Source organism: Acomys russatus, chromosome 13 (assembly GCF_903995435.1).
Source record: "Acomys russatus chromosome 13, mAcoRus1.1, whole genome shotgun sequence".
Taxonomy (NCBI): Eukaryota; Metazoa; Chordata; class Mammalia; order Rodentia; family Muridae; genus Acomys; species Acomys russatus.
Window position 1 is genome coordinate 59983953 of NC_067149.1, and position 20158 is coordinate 60004110.

General features: G+C 41.6%; 1 protein-coding gene across 1 annotated transcript in view; it reads left to right on the forward strand.

Annotated features, from left to right (window-relative positions):
- Nucleotides 1-20158, forward strand: part of Ptpro (protein tyrosine phosphatase receptor type O) — a 195376-nt gene that overhangs the window by 101523 nt on the left and 73695 nt on the right. Inside the window, exons 2-5 of the mRNA XM_051155511.1 lie at nucleotides 2668-2941; nucleotides 14992-15150; nucleotides 16052-16204; nucleotides 18094-18537. Coding sequence (XP_051011468.1) covers nucleotides 2668-2941; nucleotides 14992-15150; nucleotides 16052-16204; nucleotides 18094-18537 — 1030 coding nt within the window. The remainder of the gene's footprint in view (nucleotides 1-2667; nucleotides 2942-14991; nucleotides 15151-16051; nucleotides 16205-18093; nucleotides 18538-20158) is intronic.

Here is a 20158-nt window from a genome sequence, read left to right on the forward strand (position 1 = left end):
ATAATAATACTAATAATAACAACTTTTATGTTTCTTTGCCCCAAATGAAACCATAAGCTGTTGAACAAAATAGTCATTGTAAATTTATACATATATATATGCATATATTATTTGTGGAAAATAATGCTTACTAGTAAGGCTAATTATTTTAGGTCACCAAGATAGAAAAATTCTGAGATTCCAAACAAAGTATGAATTGCATTTAAATAAAAACTATTATCAAGAAGCATATTTTGTCAAACTCGTCAGTAAGTTAAAATCAAAGTGTTTTCTCGTCATTCATCAGCTAAGCTGAAGATGTATCTATAACCAGAGTTTCTGATTCACCAGACATTTTATGAACTGTCATGGAAATCACCAAGTGCCCTCTTGTTCTGAGTCGCATCTGTACTTGAATCCCTGTTTCCTTTCCTCATAGCTCAGCCTTCTGTAGCCCAATCATTCCCCCTGCCACTCCAGGTCACTAAAGATGAGTCTCAGGTCTTTCTTCTCATCAAGGAAAACACAGGCTGAGACTGGGCACCAAATGCAGCCATTTGTAAATGCTCAGGGCCAGCAGCATTTAGCATTAGGAAGTCGACTCAGGAGACAAAAAGGTTGAGTGCTTCTGTGCTAGCCTCTCGCCAGTGACGGGAGGTCAGCTGTGCACAGTCCTGCCCTTCCAAGGAGCATGGAGGTCAGCTGTGCACAGTCCTGCCCTTCAGATGAGCATGGCCATCACCATCCAACAGTTGTGCTCACCGTACAGAAGGACGAATCATCGATGAGGCAAGAGATTCAATGTCCTGTGAATACAGAGGAAGTAGGCACCCACAACACAGGTTTCCTGTCCCGTGTCTGAGAATGAGAGACAATGTGGATAGCAAGACATTTAGAATGCACAGAAACTATCTTCTCTTACAAACATGAGCACACACAGCAGAGTGTAGCCAGGCTCTGATCCTGGGGCTATGGGAACACCTATAAATAGGTTCCAGCTCCTGACCTGAGGTGGTGTACAACCTAACAACCAGTATGGTTAAAACACCATGAAGACAATCTGGCCTGTTTAATGTGAAGATAAAATTAAATACATACTAATCTAAGTTCAAAAGAAGAAAAACCAGTACATTTTTAGGTCTCTAATACCATCTTTTAGGACTTTGGTGTATACTCTGTTTAATTTAGTTGCTAAAAATAGGTGTCACACACAAAAATCAATAAATAGATTAATTTTAAGAGATGAATGTCCACATGTGATACAGGAAATCAGCAGGACATTGATCCTTTCATGCATTTGTTGTGTGACAAACTCAGTGTTTGAAACAAGGGAAGGAGACAATAAAAGGCATGCTATAAAAAGGGCAGTTTGGGTTTTGAACTTATGACCTTGGGAGAGCACCTTTCTGATCCTCAACTACAAAGTGAGACTGAAAGTAGCCATATTTATATCATGGCAAATACCTTTCATGCTGCGATGCCATCTGTAGATGTTCTGTGTACTGTGTACTGACTACGGCACCTACACTGGGCAGATGGTTAACCACTTGCAGCAGTTCTTCTGCGCACCTGCTATAATAGATAAATTTGAGGCTAATGGTAGTGAGACAACTTGTACAGGTCACCAAGTGTGTGAAGAATCAAAGCAATAGGTGGACAAAGCACATGAGGCTTGGTTGAAAACAGAAATGGGTTATTTCTGCCCTTGGAGTCTGCATAGAATCAAGAATAGACATTTAGGATAGCTATGCAAGTGATTTTTCAATGTAATTGATACATTTTTTTTTAAGTTTTATTTTTAGTGTGTGTGTGAGCACACGTGTGCAGCTGTGTGTGGGTGACCAAGGAAGCCATAAGAGAACGTCAGATGTCATGGAACTGGAGTTATAGGCAGTCGTGAGCTGTACAATGTGGGTGCTGGGAGCAGAATTCTAGTTCTCACAATACAGAGGCAAATGCTCTTAACAACTGCGCTGTGTTACCTGAGGCATTTATCTGGCGTGTGTGTGTGTGTGTGTGTGTGTGTGTGTGTGTGTGTGTGTGTGTGTGTGTTGGCACTAAATCTAGTTTCATGAATGCAAGGTAGGCACTCTATCAACTGAGCTGTATCCCCAGCCCTTAAATTTATCTGAAGATTGGAAGGAAGGATTTTAGGCACCCATGGCTCTTCAGTATGGTTGATTCTTCATCTTACCATGGTGTCTCTCCTTAAGAGCTGGCTAATCTATAAGGAAGGGAATTACCACCATAGGACTCTGTCCCGACATCTTCCCCACTTTCAGAACTGACAGGTGACCAAGAGAAAGGAAGGAATGAATGACCTTGAGATAGCTTCCTCTAAAATAATGTTTGTTCAAACACTTTTCCCACTTACAATAACACAGAGCTTCCCTGGAAATTGACAGTGACTTCATTTGTCATTTGTTCATCCATTTGATGTGTACTGTGTGCTTCTCACATTAAATACTCCACGAGCTGGAGACAGATTTTCAATATAATATCAAATGTTCATTGTAAAACTGAGATCATTTTTCACAAGATGAGAAAACTGACTTTTGTTGTGTGACTCAAATACCCACATCTACCGTAGGTAACCATGTTCACCACAAATGTTAGTTTTAGGAAATTTATCTTGGCATATTTTATTGCACATCACTTGACTCAATCTGTTGTCTTTCTCTTGAACAGGTTGTTGCAACGTTCCACGTGACTGTCCGAGATGACAACAGCATCGTTGTGTCTTTAGAAGCTTCTGATGTCATCAGCCCTGCATCTGTGTATGTTGTGAGGGTAGCTGGTGAATCCAAAAACTATTTCTTCGAATTTGAGGAATTCAACAGCACATTGCCTCCTCCGGTGGTCTTCCAGGCCACTTATCATGGCCTTTATTACGTCATCACTTTGGTGGTGGTCAACGGGAATGTGGTCACCAAACCGTCCAGATCAATCACCGTGTTGACAAGTAAGCATCTTTTGACATCAGTCTCTATGCTCCTTCCCTGAGTGTGTCTTCATGGGGCTCTGGCTAAGGCAGAGGTCGCCAGAATGGCAAGACGATTTGGGTTGGGGTCTAATGACATAGATCTATATTCTCCATCATATTAAGAAAACAGTTCCTTTCTCAAGCTTGATGGTATTCACTGAATGATAATTTCAGGTTAATGACTGGACCATGTACATTTCTTCCAAACACCGTAACCACATGATCCTGGATTGTGGTGTCTTATTCCCGAACTTAGATCCCTATGTGAAACAACTGGTTCTTGTGGCAGTGAGTTTGTATTCGTTGTTAGCTTACTTTGCTTTAATTGTACATTCTTAGCTGAGGAGTAAATAGCAGTTTGTTTGTTCTTTGTTGTTCAGCATTGTCTTGTTATGCAGCCTGGGCTGGCCTTAACCTCCCAACCCTTCTGACTTGGCCTTCCAAGTGCTGGAAATACAGGCACACACAGACACCAGCCATTAGTTCTCATATCACCTTAAGTACAGCTCTGGCTTCCACTGTTCAAGAAAAATGCAGAAAGGGAAAATGAGCCAAAGAGTCGATGCTAATATTAGGAAGTTGTCAGCAGTGGTGACACTGCAGGTGGCTTTTGCAATGTTCTCTGACTTGAACATCCCATCCTAAGGTAAAAGTTCGCAGAGGATGAGGATGAGTGGGGAGAGTGGTCTCTGTGAGGCAGTAGTTTGTCATCAGAACAGTCGAATGTGTCATCAAAGTTTCTTGAGATCACGTTCTTCCTCACTCTGAGCTTTTCAGTGGCTGCCATCGTTAAACTGTCAGTAACATGTGACCATTGCAAACACGGTTAGGGAAAAGGACAATGTGTAGTGTCTGCTGGGATAAAAAGAAAAATGAAACAATCAGAAGAGAGAACTGAAAAGCAAGCTGGGAGATGTCGTTGTTTTAACCTGACTGTCAAAAATTAATTAAAATCTCATTGGCAGAATCCCAGGGTCGTTATTAAATTCTGAAAATTAACAATGGCACAGACCCAAGACCTGCAAGGCTAATGGGTCCAAAGGAAAGGGCTGGAAATTAATTCAGTTGAAGGGAAATCTCACCTTGTAAAAATCCTGTCTAAATTCCAGAGAAAGGTGCGTCTGGACTGATACTCAGGTGGTAGCTGCCGGTGCATAGTAACTACAACTCTCCAAAGTCAATGCCTTCCTTTACACACCTTCATCATTTCATAAACACCTGGCCTGGGATTTAGTAATTCTTCCATATAATTTAGCTCAAAGTAGCTGAGCAAGAATAGGGGAAAGTCGGGGAACAGGGACAAAAGCACAATACAAGAGGATGTAGAAATACAAAATACGTTTTGCCACAACATTTTTTAACTTAATTTTATTTTATGTGCATTGTTTTGCCTGCATGTATGTCTGTGTGAGGGTGTCAGGTCCCATGGAACTAGAGTTACCGACAGTTGTGAGCTGCCATGTGGGTGCTGGGAGTTGAACTCAGATCCTCTGGAAGAGCGGCCAGGGCTCTTAACTGCTGAGCTGTCCCTCCAGCCCTCGTCACAGCATTTACTGGCAAGTATGGAGCCATTCCCGGAAGTATAGTTGGAAACTATATCCCTTTAGCTGGCAGTTATTAAAGAAGTTCGAAGCCTCTGTGGTCAGTCACACCTGTAATCCCAGCACTGGGGACAGGAAGGCAGGAAGGTAAGGAGGTCAGCATATTCTCCACACCTACCAAGTTCAAGGCTAACCTGGGCTACATGAGAGCCTATCTCTTACAAAGATAGAAAAAAGAAGCAAGAAGAGAAGAAGAAAGATAGACATACAACTGAGGCATGACATGAGGTACAAACAACCACCATATATGGTTATGTGTGCATATGTGTCTATGTGATGATAGAGGGCTATCTTGGGTGTTGTCCTCGGGACACAGGATTTTGAGACAGGATCTCTTGTTGGCTTGGAGCTTGCCTATTCAGCTAGACAGGTTAAAGAGTAAGCTCCAGATATCAGCCTTTCTCTACCTCACTAGCACTGGGATTGCAAACATGTACTATCTCCTTTCTTATTCTCTCTCTCTCTCTCTCTCTCTCTCTCTCTCTCTCCTCTCTCCTCTCTCTCTCTCTCTCTCTCTGTGTGTGTGTGTGTGTGTGTGTGTGTGCGTGTATGTGTCTGTCTGTCTGTCTGTGTCTGTATGCATGTGCACATGTGAGGACAGACATCTGGAGGTCGGAGGACAAGTTGCAGGACTATATTGTCCCCTCCCTCCTTTCTGTGAGTTATGGGGGTTAAATCCAAGTCTTCAGGCTTGTCTGAAAATGCCTTTACCCACTGAGCCATCGCCTCAGTCCCCACTCCAGGCTCTCAATATGGACTCTAGGGATCAAATGCAGATGACTAAGCCATCTCCCCAGCAGTTCTGTGCCCCGTTTTAAAGTCTAAAATGTACTATCCCAGGTTTTTAGAAGAGACAATAAGTTGAGAATGTGAAAATTGTATATAAAGAGTGAATATTTGGCATTAGACTCAAAGCAGCATCAGGTGGTAGCATTTGGGTATATATCAGGAAAGAGAGAATTTAATAACATGATGAGTGAGGCTAATTTTGAGCCTTAAAACTCCCAGTATTAATGATCTCCTGAGTCATACCCCACCATCTTCCTGTTTTTTTTTTTTTTTTAATTTTTTTTTTTATTAATTTATTCTTGTTACATCTCAATGTTTATCCCATCCCTTGTATCCTCCCATTCCTCCCCCCCCCCATTTTCCCATTATTCCCCTCCCCTATGACTGTTCCTGAGGGGGATTACGTCCCCCTATATATTCTCATAGGGTATCAAGTCTCTTCTTGGCTACTTGCTGTCCTTCCTCTGAGTGCCACCAGGTCTCCCCCTCCAGGGGACATGGTCAAATGTGAGGCACCAGAGTATGTGAGAAAGTCGTATCACACTCTCCACTCAACTGTGGAGAATATTCTGACCATTGGCTAGATCTGGGAAGGGGTTTAAAGTTTACCTCCTGTATTGTCCTTGGCTGGTGCCTTAGTTTGAGCGGGACCCCTGGGCCCAAATCTGCCTATCATATTGTTCTACTTGTAGATTTCTAGGACCCTCTGGATCCTTTTATTTTGCTGTTCTCCCATGCGTCTCTCATTTAGAGTCCCAATAGGATGCTTTCCCCTCTGTCCCAGTTTCCTGGTAAGTGAAGGCTTTCGTGGGACATGCCCCTTGGGCTAGTATGCAGATATAAGTGAGTATATACCATTTGATTCTTTCTGCTTCTGGGTTAACTCACTCATTATGATCATTTCTAGCTCAATCCATTTCCTGTGTTGGGCAAGGTCTAGGAATGGTGGCTGTCGAGGTGGAAACAGCCATGGGACTATTAGTCATCTATCTCTATTATGAATATAAATAGTTGACTTATTTAATTCTATTTATTGGACATATTCTCTGCCATGGCTGAGGTACAAGAAAAATAATGACACATACAAATACCTTTAACCAGGCATGGCCAGATTGCTCAGCATCACTTGCTAACAAGGGCTCCAAAGTCTTCAGGAAAGGTGGTCAGAAACGCCCTGCAAGTGAGTTGAGACTTTGTGGGATAAGGAATGCAAAGAAATGGCCCGGGTGACTGGACTCTGGGAAGCTCTCTGGTAGCAGAGCCCCAGGCTGGAAGATGTTGACTCTTGCCTAGATGATGGACAAGTTGCCAAGCAGTGAAGCCAGCGGTGGTTCAAAGGCTGAGCACAGTGGCTAAGACATCCGGACGGCACACTGTAGCTGTGAGCAGATGCGAATTCCCTCTAAGTCACAGTTTTCAGTCTGTCACCCGTTCTGGGAGCTAGTGACCCTTTTGCTATAAACCCCTGGATAACACAGACATGAAACTCAACAGGCCACACACTCTGCACTGTGGTCTTTCAACTTTACTAATGCCACAGATAGTGTGTACACAAACTAGCAGGCTATTGCTCTCATATTACACTATGGATACCAAAACTTGAACTTCAGATTATTTTCACGTGTCATGAGTTACTAAGTCTCTGATTCTCATCAACCCCACCAAAAATGAAAACCCCAATATTAACCTGAGACATACAAAAGCAACTCACAGGTCAGATTTAGTGTATAAGCTGTGGTTGGCCAGACTAACCTGCCCTACTGTTACTGTAAATAATAATATATACATATATGCGCCTACTAGCTACTGTTAAAAATAATGTAAAATCTTTATAGCATATATAATTATGTATGTCATTCATCAACAGAGTATGTAAGTCACAGCATATGACCAATAAATAAAGGAGTCGCCAATGGCATTGGATAAAAAAATTGCTTGAGGCATCGGGAGCAAAGGAAACTTAAAACTGATGTTATTGCGTCAGGGGCAGCTGGTTTGTGATAGAAATACTGAGTAAAGGGGAAGGACCAAGTGGCTTCTGGACTCACGTGTATCGAGAAGAAATAAAAATGAAGGCGAGATAAGAGGGAAGAATTGACTCAGGAAGCTGTTAAAATGTTCTAAGGAAAAAAAATATGATTTGGGCGTGAGCTAAGGCAGCGGCTGTAATGGTTGCCGCCCCTCCTGTACCCTGGGTTCCTGTGACCAACATCGCTCAGGGTTTTATTTAGATAGACGCAGGTAGGTCTGCTCTCTGATCATCTTCTAAACCTGAAACAGTAGCTTGAGCCTATGACTCGGGATCAGTCTTTCCCCCATTTCTACCCATAGAAAAGATAGAATAATCACATCTCCTTTCTTGCCCAAGAGACCTGCACCAGAGACTCCTGTCTTAGATCTGTCCCTTCGAGGGTTAGACCCCTCATGCCGTGGTTTCCACAGAGTTTAGTTAGGCAAAGCAGAGCCACCTCAGGCAGCTGTGCCTCTAGTGTTAGCACCTGCTGCCAAGTGCAGGCTGCCTGGGCTTCTTCTCCTGTGTTCATGTCCTCACTCTGATAATCACATTCAGACTTTTTCAAATTTCCATCAAGGGAGCCCAGCCATGCACCTGTTCGCACTGGCAAGTGGGTGTCATTACAGAGAATGCACCCTGGGCCTGCAACTTCCTCACTGAGGAAGGGAACAGCTATGAGTGTGTATCCTGCAGAAACAGCCTGCACCTGCATACGCTGGTGCTGTCTGTGGGAAAGAAAACTCTGAATACCTGGTGCTCACCTCCACATGCCAGCTGCCTTCCTCATTACTGCGAATGGCTCAACGACAACTAAGGGACATGAAATATTCTAAATCTAAACATGATTTAAGATCGTGTCAAACATCTAATTAGAAAAAAAAACAAAACCTTGTTGTGTGTAATATTTTTTATTATTCATTAATAGAAAAGCAAAGGCAGATTAATGTTGAGATTGCTGGTCAAATGAGGTCAGCGAATTCTCATGCAGTCATCTCAGACTTTCCATAAAATCAAAAGACAGCAAGAGGCACAGGACCGAGTTTGAGAGCATACTTGTCTCTGAGTCATAGAAGAAATTGAAACTCAAGTAATGTGGGGAGGAGGCCTTGCAGAACTGGGTTTCTGTGTTCCGGGCACAGGAAAGATAGCTCTGAGTTGGGGGGGGGGGGCGGGGTCTGGATAGCAAAAGGAACCAAATGCTCCACCCCAGACCAGGAGCCGACCTTACGGTGAAGACCACTGGACCTGGCAAGAGCCTATGATAAGCATGATAGCATCCACAATATGAAGGATCCCAAAATGACTGACAGCCATGGAGGCTGAGAGGGGACAATAGGTGAACTGCATCAGAAGAAAAAAGAAAAAAAGAAAGAAAAAAATGAGCAAAAAGCCTAGAGCCTGTGTTTCCAGTTGCACAAAGAAACCCACTCTTACAACAGCAGACATCAAAACACACAGGTCAGCTTCTGTTTTAAATATCAATATAGCAAAACATTACAGTGTATCTGTGATGTTAACAGACATAAAGATCAGAATGATACCCATTTCCCAGCAATCACCAAACAAAAGTGCCATAAACACATTGCATAGGTTACGTATAATAGAATTGAAACCATTTAAAATTTAAAAATTAAATTAAATCAAGTTAGAAATTTGTTTTGCTGATGTCTTTAAATAATTTTTCATACAATATATTTTGATCACATTTTTCTCTTTCCCCAATTCTCATATACCCCCTCTTACCCACCCAACTTTGTTTTTTTTCCTCTTTCTCTTTCTAAAACCAAGAACAAACCCAACCCAAACAAATACTAACACATACACACACACACAGAGAGAGAGAGAGAGAGAGAGAGAGAGAGAGAGAGAGAGAGAGAGAGAGAGAGAGAGAGAGAGAGAGAGAGATACCAAAACAAATGAAGCAAGCAAAATCCTCTGTTTTGTATTGTCCAGTGATTTCTGTGCATGGAGCCTGCCCTGCCTGGTGTGTTTGATGCACACAGTCACACATCACTGGAGGAAACTGAGGCTCCGTTTACCAGCAGATATCATTTCCAAATCGCCTCTTGTTAGGAGTGGACCTTTACCCACTTCCCTTTCTCTGGGCTGGGATCTCACTTGGCCTGAACCCATGCAGGCCCCACATCCGCAGTCACTGTCTCTATGAACTTATATGTGCATCAGCCCTGTTGTGTCTGAAAGATGCTGTTTCCTTGTAGTCATCCTCTGCTTCTGGCTCCTCTAGTCTCTCTGCCTTTTCTTCTGCATAGGTCCCCAGGCCTTGAGGAGAAGGGTTTGATGAAGACTTCCCACTTAGGACTGAACACTCTATGCATTCATTGTCCAGTTGTGGGTTTCTCTGTTATGTCCCATTTACTGCAAGAAGAAGCTTCTCTGGCCCCTACTCAGATGTATCATACTGCGTGATTCATCATAGTGATGCCTTGATCTATGAATACAGCAATGTATTATTAGGAGCCATTTTATTGCTATGCCCCCTTAGAAGAAGAAGATGGATAGGCTTCACTCTAAGGCCCATCTAAGACTTTTGGTCACTTTAGAAGTGTCAAGTACGGCTTCCATTTCTTGGGTTCGGCCCTTAAATTTAAAAAGTGGTTGGTTGCTTTCATAACCTTTGGTCACCGTTGCAGGTCGCAGGGTTCGCCGGAGGGAGATGTCGGTAATAGTCTTCACCCTCCGGCGGCACACAGGGTACCTCCCTGCACCATAAACATGAGTCAGCAGGAGTGAAGCCTCGGATGGGTACCAGCTTGAGTGTGACATCATTAGTAAACGTTGTCTTCAGCAGTAGGGCCTTACTGTCAGGTTGTAAAGAACAACCTGTGGTGTGTGGAGCAGTTGTTGGGACCCACTGACCATTTGTGGAGCCAATTAAAGCTGACTTAGTTGGCTAAATTAAAATTTAACTCTTGAGTAGATAAAATGAATTGTATGCTGATAACGTTTGAAAGAGCAGTTGGCTGATAACACTGTGTCTATGTCTAGTAATTTGGGCAGATCTGAGGGAATACGCATCCGTATTTAAGAGATGATTACGAGAGATGAATCCACAGACTGGCAGAGCATTCATTCTAAGTACCTGGTAGGGTAATTACAAATAAGACCATGTCTAAATAATACATGATGATGAAACTGCAGACTATCAAGGTTAAGTAGGAAGCCTTGGAATGTACCAGAGGAAGGAAAGACCATGGTACCTGCAGGAGACTCGCCCTGAGCCAGAGAGTCCTCTTGTCTTCAGCCATTGGTGTAAGAACACAGGGAAGGGGAGGGGAATAATGGGAAAATGGGGGGGGGGGAGGAATGGGAGGATACAAGGGATGGGATAAACATTGAGATGTAACAAGAATAAATTAATAAAAAAAAAAAAGAAAAAAAAGAAAAAAACAAAACAAAACAAAACAAAACAAAACAAAACAAACAAAAAAAAAAAAGAACACAGGGAAGCTATTGCTTCAAAGCACTAAGGGGAAACGCCTTCCAAAAATTCTACAACTAGCACCATCAAGAAGAAAAGGAGGATGAGGACAAGGAAATTTTCTGATATAGAAAGTCTGTGGGATTTTAACAGCCATAATTCTAGCCTAAAGAATTTATCACAGATGTATTTCAAGAACTATAAGATATGGGTTCCTGTGAGATCAGCACGTGTGGCACATGCATAATGGCCTAGGTAAGGTCCCAAGAGACCACAAAAAGGTAGAAGGAGAGAAGAAATTCAGCAAAATTGTCCTCTGACCTTCACAGGATCCATGGCAAGAGTACCCACCTTCCTATGCACATCCTACACATAATAGCAACAGCAACAACTATGATAGCAATAATAATTTAAAATAAACTAATTGTAATATGTTGTGAATAGAGAGTATTAACTGACAATAAAAATGTTATTGTCGTTTTAAAAAAATCAGCCTTCTTCAGCATGGCATTGTTAAAGTTATTTTTGTGAAAACGTGAGGGTTTTTCCCCCTCAGTTTATCTCTTAGCCTAGCTATCTTAGCCCCACCCAAATGCCTGAGATTCTATTATATTATTTTAACAAGCTTTACAGCCTAATAGCTGAGCAGTTATTACTCTATTTTTAACCCTCTAAGATAATCTGGCTTCCTCCCAGCATACATCCCAGAGATACTTGGACTTTATGGCTTTCTTGGTCCAGCTTCTCCCTCTGATGTCTCCAGGACCTCTGCCCATGGCTCAATCCCCTCCTTTCTCCTCTAACTCCTCCTCCCCCGCCTGGCAGCAAGTCCAGCCCTATTCTCTTCCCTGCTCAGGGATTGGTTCAACTCAGCTTTTCTGGGTCAACATTCCTCTCCTAGATGATTGATTCAAACTTGTTTCTCTCTGTTGCTCACTAAATCCCTTTACTTGGAAAAAACTGCCTCTCAATTCCACGGACTAAATTGCAGGAACTGATCTGCACTGCAATAAACCGTACTGCACTCAAAAATTCTCCTGTAGTGTCTCCATTAACCCTTTTGTTTTCTCTGTATTCAGCTCGTATGTAGTTTCTCTTTGCTGTCCTCATGAGAGTTATGCTTAGCCTAGCTCTGACTCCTTCTGTCAAATCTTTCTCTGATTCATCACTTTGTCTGCTCCTCAATTAGACTTCCTTGTTTGGAATTAAGGTTGTGTACTAAGAGTGTGTCTGTATTCCAGCAGGGGAATTAAAAGGTATGTATTCCATCCAGAGTAACCATGTTGCTAGATTAAAATCCACTATAGTGAGTCATTATAGTTCAGTGTATGCCACCCGATATAATTTCCAAAACTAACACGAATAAGGATAGTGGTTAGATAGGCAGTGAAATATTTTTAGACTAGGTGCTTGAGTTTTATCAATAATTTTTAAATTACATCTAGGCATAGAGATGAGGGTTCACAGCTAGGTTGGTCTTGTGTCATAAAACTAGGAGGAGTTTATACCACACACATGTGAACAAGGTTTTAGAATGCTTTTGGTTTAAAGTTTAAAGAGTTTTTAACAGTAGAAGAGGAGGAGGAGGGAGGAAGCATACATAAGCAACAAACAAACAAGCAAATGTTCATGTATATCCTGGCTTTCAAAGTTTGACAAGTGGGCAGTGAAGACTGGCTGGCCCTCTAATGTCCCCTTTCGGTGACTAGTGGGAGCCCTAAAGAGGGTTGAGTCAAGACTCAGGCCATGTTGAAGCTCACACGATATAGCTGCTGTGTGCTTTTAGCCTTTGCTTTAATTCTGCTTCGTTTTTTAATTTATAATATTTTTTGTTTTGATTCTTTGACAATTTTAGTCATGTTTTGGTTGTTTTTATTCTATTACCCTCTTATCTGCCACTCTCTCTTCTGCTGTGAACTCTTCTTCCTAGCAAATCTTCCTCCAACTTGTGTATAGTACGTGTGTGTGTGTGTGTGTCTGCATGTTTATGTGTGTGTGTATATGTATATGTCTCTGTGTGTGTCTGTCTCTGTGTATGTATATGTCTGTATGTTTCTTTATGTATGTGTCTGTCTGTCTGCCTGTCTGTCTGTCTTCTTTCCTTCTTTCTTTCTTATTGACTTTACTCCTGATTTCAGTCCCCCCCCCTCTCCTCCCAGTCCCACCCTCACACTCTCTCTCCCATTCCTTCATCTCCTTTTCCTCAGAGGAGGGGAGTCCCCCCTCTGCCATGGGTACCAACTCACCCTGGTATATTCTTAAAACCCAAATCAGCCACTGGGTTGGCAGACTCAGCAGGCTTCTGACTGGGTTAAAGTGAAAGACATGGAAATTCTTCAAAACTTCCTGGGGAATCTCTGAACTCGTCCCAAGAGTCCTTGGGTGGCTTGGTTGGTTGGTTTAGAGAGTGCATTCAGTTGACTGTGATGTGACCATTATGTGGGAAAGCCAGTTTGGGGATGAAGATAAAACAGAAACATTTTAGGCAGAGGGTGTACAGTAAAGTCTACAGAAATTCCATCATTGCAAAACATGTTGCTGTCAGAAGTCTTTCCAAACTCCTTTATAGATGTTGGCTGCATTTTTTTTCCAGAAAATTCTGAGGGGAAAAAATCCAATTTAGCATGTATCATCATCCTTTTCTCTTTCTTCACTCAAAAGCAAAAGTAGATTAAGAGCTCAGGGTACAGGAGCAGATATTCAGTGACAGGCTGAAACAAACCAGCTTTGTAGGAATCGTGTGTCGGCTGAGCTAAGTCGATTTTTAAGTCCTTTATCATTGACAGTGAAATTTTGACAAGTATAAAATTTAAACAAATGTTATTGCTTTAGTTTAAGCTATTGATGCCATATGCAAGAATCCTTTAATTTGAAAACTGAATCAAAGTTATTTCCCAAGAATACAACATTACTTGATTGTAAAACAAATCCTTTGTGTGTGTGTGTGTGTGTGTGTGTGTGTGTATGTGGTTTTTCAAGACAGAGTTTCTCTATGTTGCCATGGCTGCCCTGTACTCACTTTGTAGACCAGGCTGGCCTCAAACTCACATTAATCCACCTGTCTCTCCCTCCCAAGTGCTATGATTAAAGGTGTGTGCCACCACTCTCAGCAAAAACAAATCATTTTTATTTTCCTTTTTTAAGATTTCTTTTTAATAATCTCCCTCTCCCTCCCTCTCTCTCTCTCTCTCTCTCTCTCTCTCTCTCTCTCTCTCTCTCTCTCTCTCTCTCTCTCTCTCTCTGTGTGTGTGTGTGTGTGTGTGTGTGATTTCAGGTACCCATGCAGGCCATTGGATGTCTAAAATTAGAGTTACAGACAGCTGTGAGGAACCCACAGTGGTACTGGGGATCGAACTCAGGTCCTCTGAAAGAGCAGTATGAACTCTTAATTTATGGGCTATTTCTCCAGCCCTTATTTTCATATAAAATTATTCAAATAAAATATACCCACTAGCTCTTTTGTAAGTGTGAGGAAACTATTTATATAAGAATGTTATGGGGGACATATGAAAGCCATAGGCTTTTCAAAATGTGTATTTCTAATGTTTTATGATAAATTAACACCAAACAAATTAAGAATGTTCTTAAGCTTTGGTGGAAAAAGAGGATTGATAAACATGATATAAATTGTCATATGCACGGCGCTGAGTGGTTTGCACTGTCATGCATAACAGAAAAACTGCAAAACTTACACAAAGAAACAAACAACCACATAAATACATATCATTGCCTTCAGCCAAATATGCGTTTTGTTACCGGTTATATGTAATTTTGTTGGCACAAGGAAAAGGAAAATGAAGAGTTTGCTGACAAAACAGACACTGCCACAGAACCTATTAGACTGCACATGACAAGCACTGTGGACTCCAGGTTTGCTTTCTGTTCACCTGTTGAGTTGAGACATTAGTCTTTGCGTTTCTCACCTCCAAAGCTCTTGCAAGTGAGAAATAGAACAGTGCACCTGAAAGGTATTTGAAAAGCAGGCTCTGTCATCTAGGTGTGTTTTGTTAATTGCTGCCCAGGCTGAGAGGGACTCTTCTTGGGGAAACCTGAGGAGCTCAGCCATCACAGAATTAAAAAACAACAACAACAACAAAAATGCAATTGTATGTGTGGAGTCAAGATGGCACCAGCGCGACTGTATGCTCATGTATCAATAAGGCCGCCCCTCTCTTTCCTTCTGTAGAACCCTTGCCTGTGACCAGTGTCTCCATATACGACTATAAACCTTCTCCTGAGACGGGGGTACTGTTTGAAATTCATTACCCAGAAAAGTACAACGTGTTCAGCAGAGTGAACATCAGCTACTGGGAAGGGAAGGATTTCAGGACGATGCTGTACAAAGGTGAGGAGGAGGAGGAGGAGGAGGAAGAGGAAGAGGAGGAGGAGGAGGAGGAGAAAGTCGTGGCTTTTTTTTTTCCCAGAATTTTTTCAGGATAATCTTGCTTACTGTAAGCAAGAACTCATTTTGTAATTCACTACTTGACCTACAAATGAACCCTTATGAAAAAACGATTGATTCAAGGAAATCTTATGAGGAGTCTTACAACATCCGGCTCATTAGTTGAGAGCTGCAAGTCATGCATACAATATGAGAAATTCTCAGATCAGTTTGACTTGTAAGCTTTTCTTGCCAAAAGTGGTATGTCTGCTTCCGGAAATAAAGTCAAGACGCTTTAGCCACAACTTCACCCAGAGCACTCGGCTCTGGGCACCAAAGCTCCAGGTTTCAGTATTAAGTGGGCAGCTCTCACACCATTTCCCTTGGAGAGGCTTCCAGACTATTCTCAAAAGCAAAAGGTAGTATTTTGGCTTCCCATGTGACCACTGGTCAGATAAACCAATGAACACTTTATATAAGACATTTTCTACAAGAGAAAAACTTCCTTGGAAAACTACTGTTCCTTTTGTCATAAAGTACCAATATACTTCAGCTTTCCCTCTTAACAAAGAGCCAAATAAGCCTAATAACTCCTGCATACACAGAACAAACATAAGAAAAAATTCAATTTTAATTGTGTCAAACCTTGTTAGGAATGCTGACAGAGGAAAAAGACTTTTCAGGATTAAGGGCACAGGTTCAAATTTTCATCTCCAGCCTTCTCTTTCTTTTTTTATGAGCATGCCAGACATTGAAGGAAATATTATTCTATGGATATTTAAACTTAACTGGGACTTTCTCCAAGTGTGTGACATTAAGAAGCTCCTAATTTTAATGTAACTGACTTTTTTTTTTTCCTTCCCAGATTTCTTTAAGGGGAAAACAGTGTTTAACCACTGGCTACCAGGAATATGTTACAGTAACATCACCTTCCAGCTGGTATCGGAGGCAACTTTTAATAAAAGTACCCTTGTGGAGTACAGTGGTGTAAGCCACGAACCCAAACAACACAGAACTGGTGAGTCTTCAGAAGAATCAAACTTCACAAGGAAATAACTAAATTAGATGTTGCTATATATTCGTTTTTAATGTTTCTAAGAAAAAGCTTTCTTAATATTTCTAAGAAACATTTGGTCACAGAGCTAAGGAAGAATTTGTTTTTATAACAAAACCTATACCCATATTAAAGATATCTAAGCAAAATACTCAAGAAGAAAAATCTAAAATAAGTTAATAGAAGCTTTGGTTTTTATATTCTTGAATAAAATGTAGATGGTAGTCTTAAAAGTTGTAATCAAGCCACTTAATTGGATCTGGTAGATGTTGCTTATTCTATGCCATGACCAACATCCGTGTAGAATAAAAGCAGATGGCAGACATCCTGTATAGACAATCAGCTACTGAAAGAAGATATTAGGACCCGGGCATGTATAAAACTTTCAGTACTAGTTTTAGTAGCGTTAGTAATATGGAAAGCTATTATGGAGCATGGGAAGGGTTAGGGTGATTATAATCCAAATACACTCCAGAAGTTCTCAAACCACAGGAAAACTATCATGCTACAGGTTGATGACTAGAGTAATGAATCCATAAACCACACACACACACACCACCAAGCCTCCATCACTTAGCCAACATTAGGTATGTCTAATGTGTTCACAGAGTCTATTCTCATGAGTACAGGAATGAGGCAGAACTGACCACCCGGAGACTCTCTCTGTCTGGAATTCTATGTCAGAATTCCCATTTAATTTCATCAAGACAGGAACAGTATGAACTAAGCACCTAACTGACCTTACGCTGACATTGACTGTTCCCTTTGTACTTTCCATATTCTGCTCTGGTAAAGACACACTGATGACTATTGTTTTCAACCTGGTTGTTGTCTTAATTCTAAGAAACATGAGAAAGTAAAGACCAGTAAGATGGGTGTAATCTGCCCACAGACAAGTTGTCATCTTACACAAAGGGCCGTGACTGAAGGCAGAATGAGGTCCACGCCTCCAAGAACTATGAAGATATTTAACAGGGCAGAGGAAGTTGTAAATGTTATCCTAAAAGCTCGGGGGGAGGAGTTTGAGGAGCAGCATGGCAGGAGGTCAGAAGCTGCTGCAGGAGGGAGTGCAGCACAGGCTCTCTTCCTGATCTGCCATCTCTAGAGAAAGCACGGTTCCGTGATGTGTGCTCACATGGTCCACTTCAGACATGGGAATGGAGTCACACCGCCAACATACGAATCCACATCTGTAAGAGCATCCAGGAAGCCTTGTTGGTAGAGCCTTGACACTTAGAGTATGTAGACTCTGATAGCTACAGGCAAATACCAAAAGAAAAAAAAATAGTTCTTAAAAATTATTTTTTAAGATACCCAGGGACAGAGATGCATGTTTTCTTACAATTAGATTTGTGGTGAACCGAGGAATATTTACATCATGTCTCTTGAGATGAAGTTAAATTACCACATCAACGCATATAGAATAACAATTTGGTACACTTGAAGAGTGATTTATATGCAATGACATATAAACAAATACATGCATACTATGTACAAAATGTTAGATTATATATGGTTTGCTTTAAACCCCCAATTGCTCTTTATAGCACTTTCTTCATAGTTGTCCGGATGGCTCAGCTGGTACAGGTACTTGCCACCAAGCCTAGCCGCATGAGTTCAATTTCCCTGAACCACACAGTAGAAAGACAGATGCAAATTTTTCAAGTTATCCTCTGATCTCCATATGTAGCACGCATACACACACACACACACACACACACACACAGGAGTTTTATCCTGTGTGTTAGAAGTAAAGTTAAGGTACAATTGATAGCTCTGTGCATTGGACTCATGAGTAACTGAATTAAGAGTTCTGAAGAGTTGCTTGAAAACAAAAGCTCTCTCTTGCACAGCACCGTATCCCCCTCGAAACATCTCTGTTCGCTTTGTCAACGTGAACAAGAACTACTGGGAAGAGCCGAGCGGGAGCTTCCCTGAAGACTCGTTCATCAAACCACAAGATTCAATAGCAAGAGACAGACTCTTCCATTTCCCTGAAGAGATTCTGGACTCTGCCCCCAGCAATGCATCTTCCGGTTGGCCTGACCCGAATAGCACTGACTATGAAAGCACATCTCAGCCCTACTGGTGGGACAGTGCCTCTGCAGCCCCTGAAAACGAGGAGGACCCTGTCAGTGTGCTGCCCACGGACTATGACAGTGACACCACACTCAGCAGGACAGAGAAGCCCACATCTGACCCATTCCCCGCCTTCCCTGTGCAGATGACTCTGAGCTGGTTACCACCAAAACCACCTACAGCCTTCGATGGGTTCAACATCCTCATAGAGAGGGAAGGTGAGGTGTTGGGGAAGGGGGAGGGGGAAATGGCACCAGGGCATGGGAACTGACATCTTTTGAAACTTGAACTTAGGGGAAAAGATTGTCAGACAGTCGAAGGGACACCTTAATTGACTACTCTGTATAGCTTTGGAGCATAAAGACAAAACACACACACGATTAGATCAGAATCATAAATTTTGAGAGATTTACAAGTTGCAGCCACTGCGAGTTTCCCACATTTCTCTACCCAGCATTTCACATGTCCCAGGCCACTAAAGAAAGCCTTATATTTAGCAACGGTTTGAACTAAAAATAGGAGCATCAAAACACGTTACAGAACATCCTTAAGAAATGTTTGCTTCTCTGCCAATTTGAGGCATGTAATGAAGAGTCTTTCTACAAAGTGGCTTCTTCTAGATGCGCATGCTGCTTAGCCATCGTGAGTAAGATGGGGTGTGGCCTTTAGATCCCATCCCGTGATCAGATTTGCCCTGAGAAGTTGATAGTAAACAGAAAAGATGCAGGAGATGGTATTCCCATTATAGTCGATACACTAGGTTTTGGTTCACTCATTCACCATTTGAAATGTTATATATATTTGAAAGTGCATCTCAGCCCTACTGGTGGGGCAGTGCATCTGTAGCCTTCCCAAAAATGAAGAGAATTTTGTCGGTGTGCTGCCAGTGGACTGTAACAGTGACACCACACTCAGCAGGAAAGAGAAGCCTACATCTGAGGAAGACTTTGTCAATGTGCTGACAGTGTGTGTGTGTGTGTATACATATATACATATATATATATATATATATATATATATATATATATATATATATATATATATATATGAAAGAGTGTATGTGTGTCAGTATGTGTGTATTTGTGTGTGTGTGTTTGTGTGTGTGTATACATATGTACATATATATATGAAAGAGTATATGTGTGTCTGTCAGTATGTGTGTATTTGTGTGTGTTTGTGTGTGTGTGTGTACGCTCGCGCGCACGCTGTTTTTTGAGATGGAGGGTGGGGGTGTCTCATGTAGCCCAGGCTGGTCTCAAATTTGACATTTAGCTAAGGATAACCCTAAACTTATGGGCTTCATGCCATCACCTCCAACTGCTATGATCACAGGTGTGTGCCACTATGCCTGCCAAGCTCTATATTATTATTAATTATACCATGGTCCATACATTTATGAAAACAGAGCCATTACATACCTCCATTTTTGATCATCAGACTTTTCTTGTTGTTTGTTGCTTGTTAGGATTTTTCCTGTCTAGTATTTGGATGGCAGAGGCTGTCAAGTCATCAAAGTTTGGAGTTAAACAGCAGCCTCCATCCCATGGTGGGCCATCAGAATCATGTCACCTTATTGTGGAAGATAATTGCCTTTCATTTAATGAAATGTGACAAACTATCCCTTCACAGTCTATCCTAATGTAATCAGTGACACTATAATTGTGCACACATTTTAAATTGTCATTTTAAGTATTTAAGCCAAAAGTCATCATTTGAGTGAGTTGCCTACTTGGTTTTAAAGTTCCTTTTCATCATTTTCTATTTCTCCATTAACTCTCTGGAACAGAGTATCTTGTGATGCAAAACACTTTTTTACTGCCTATTTTCAAGAAAGGTCAA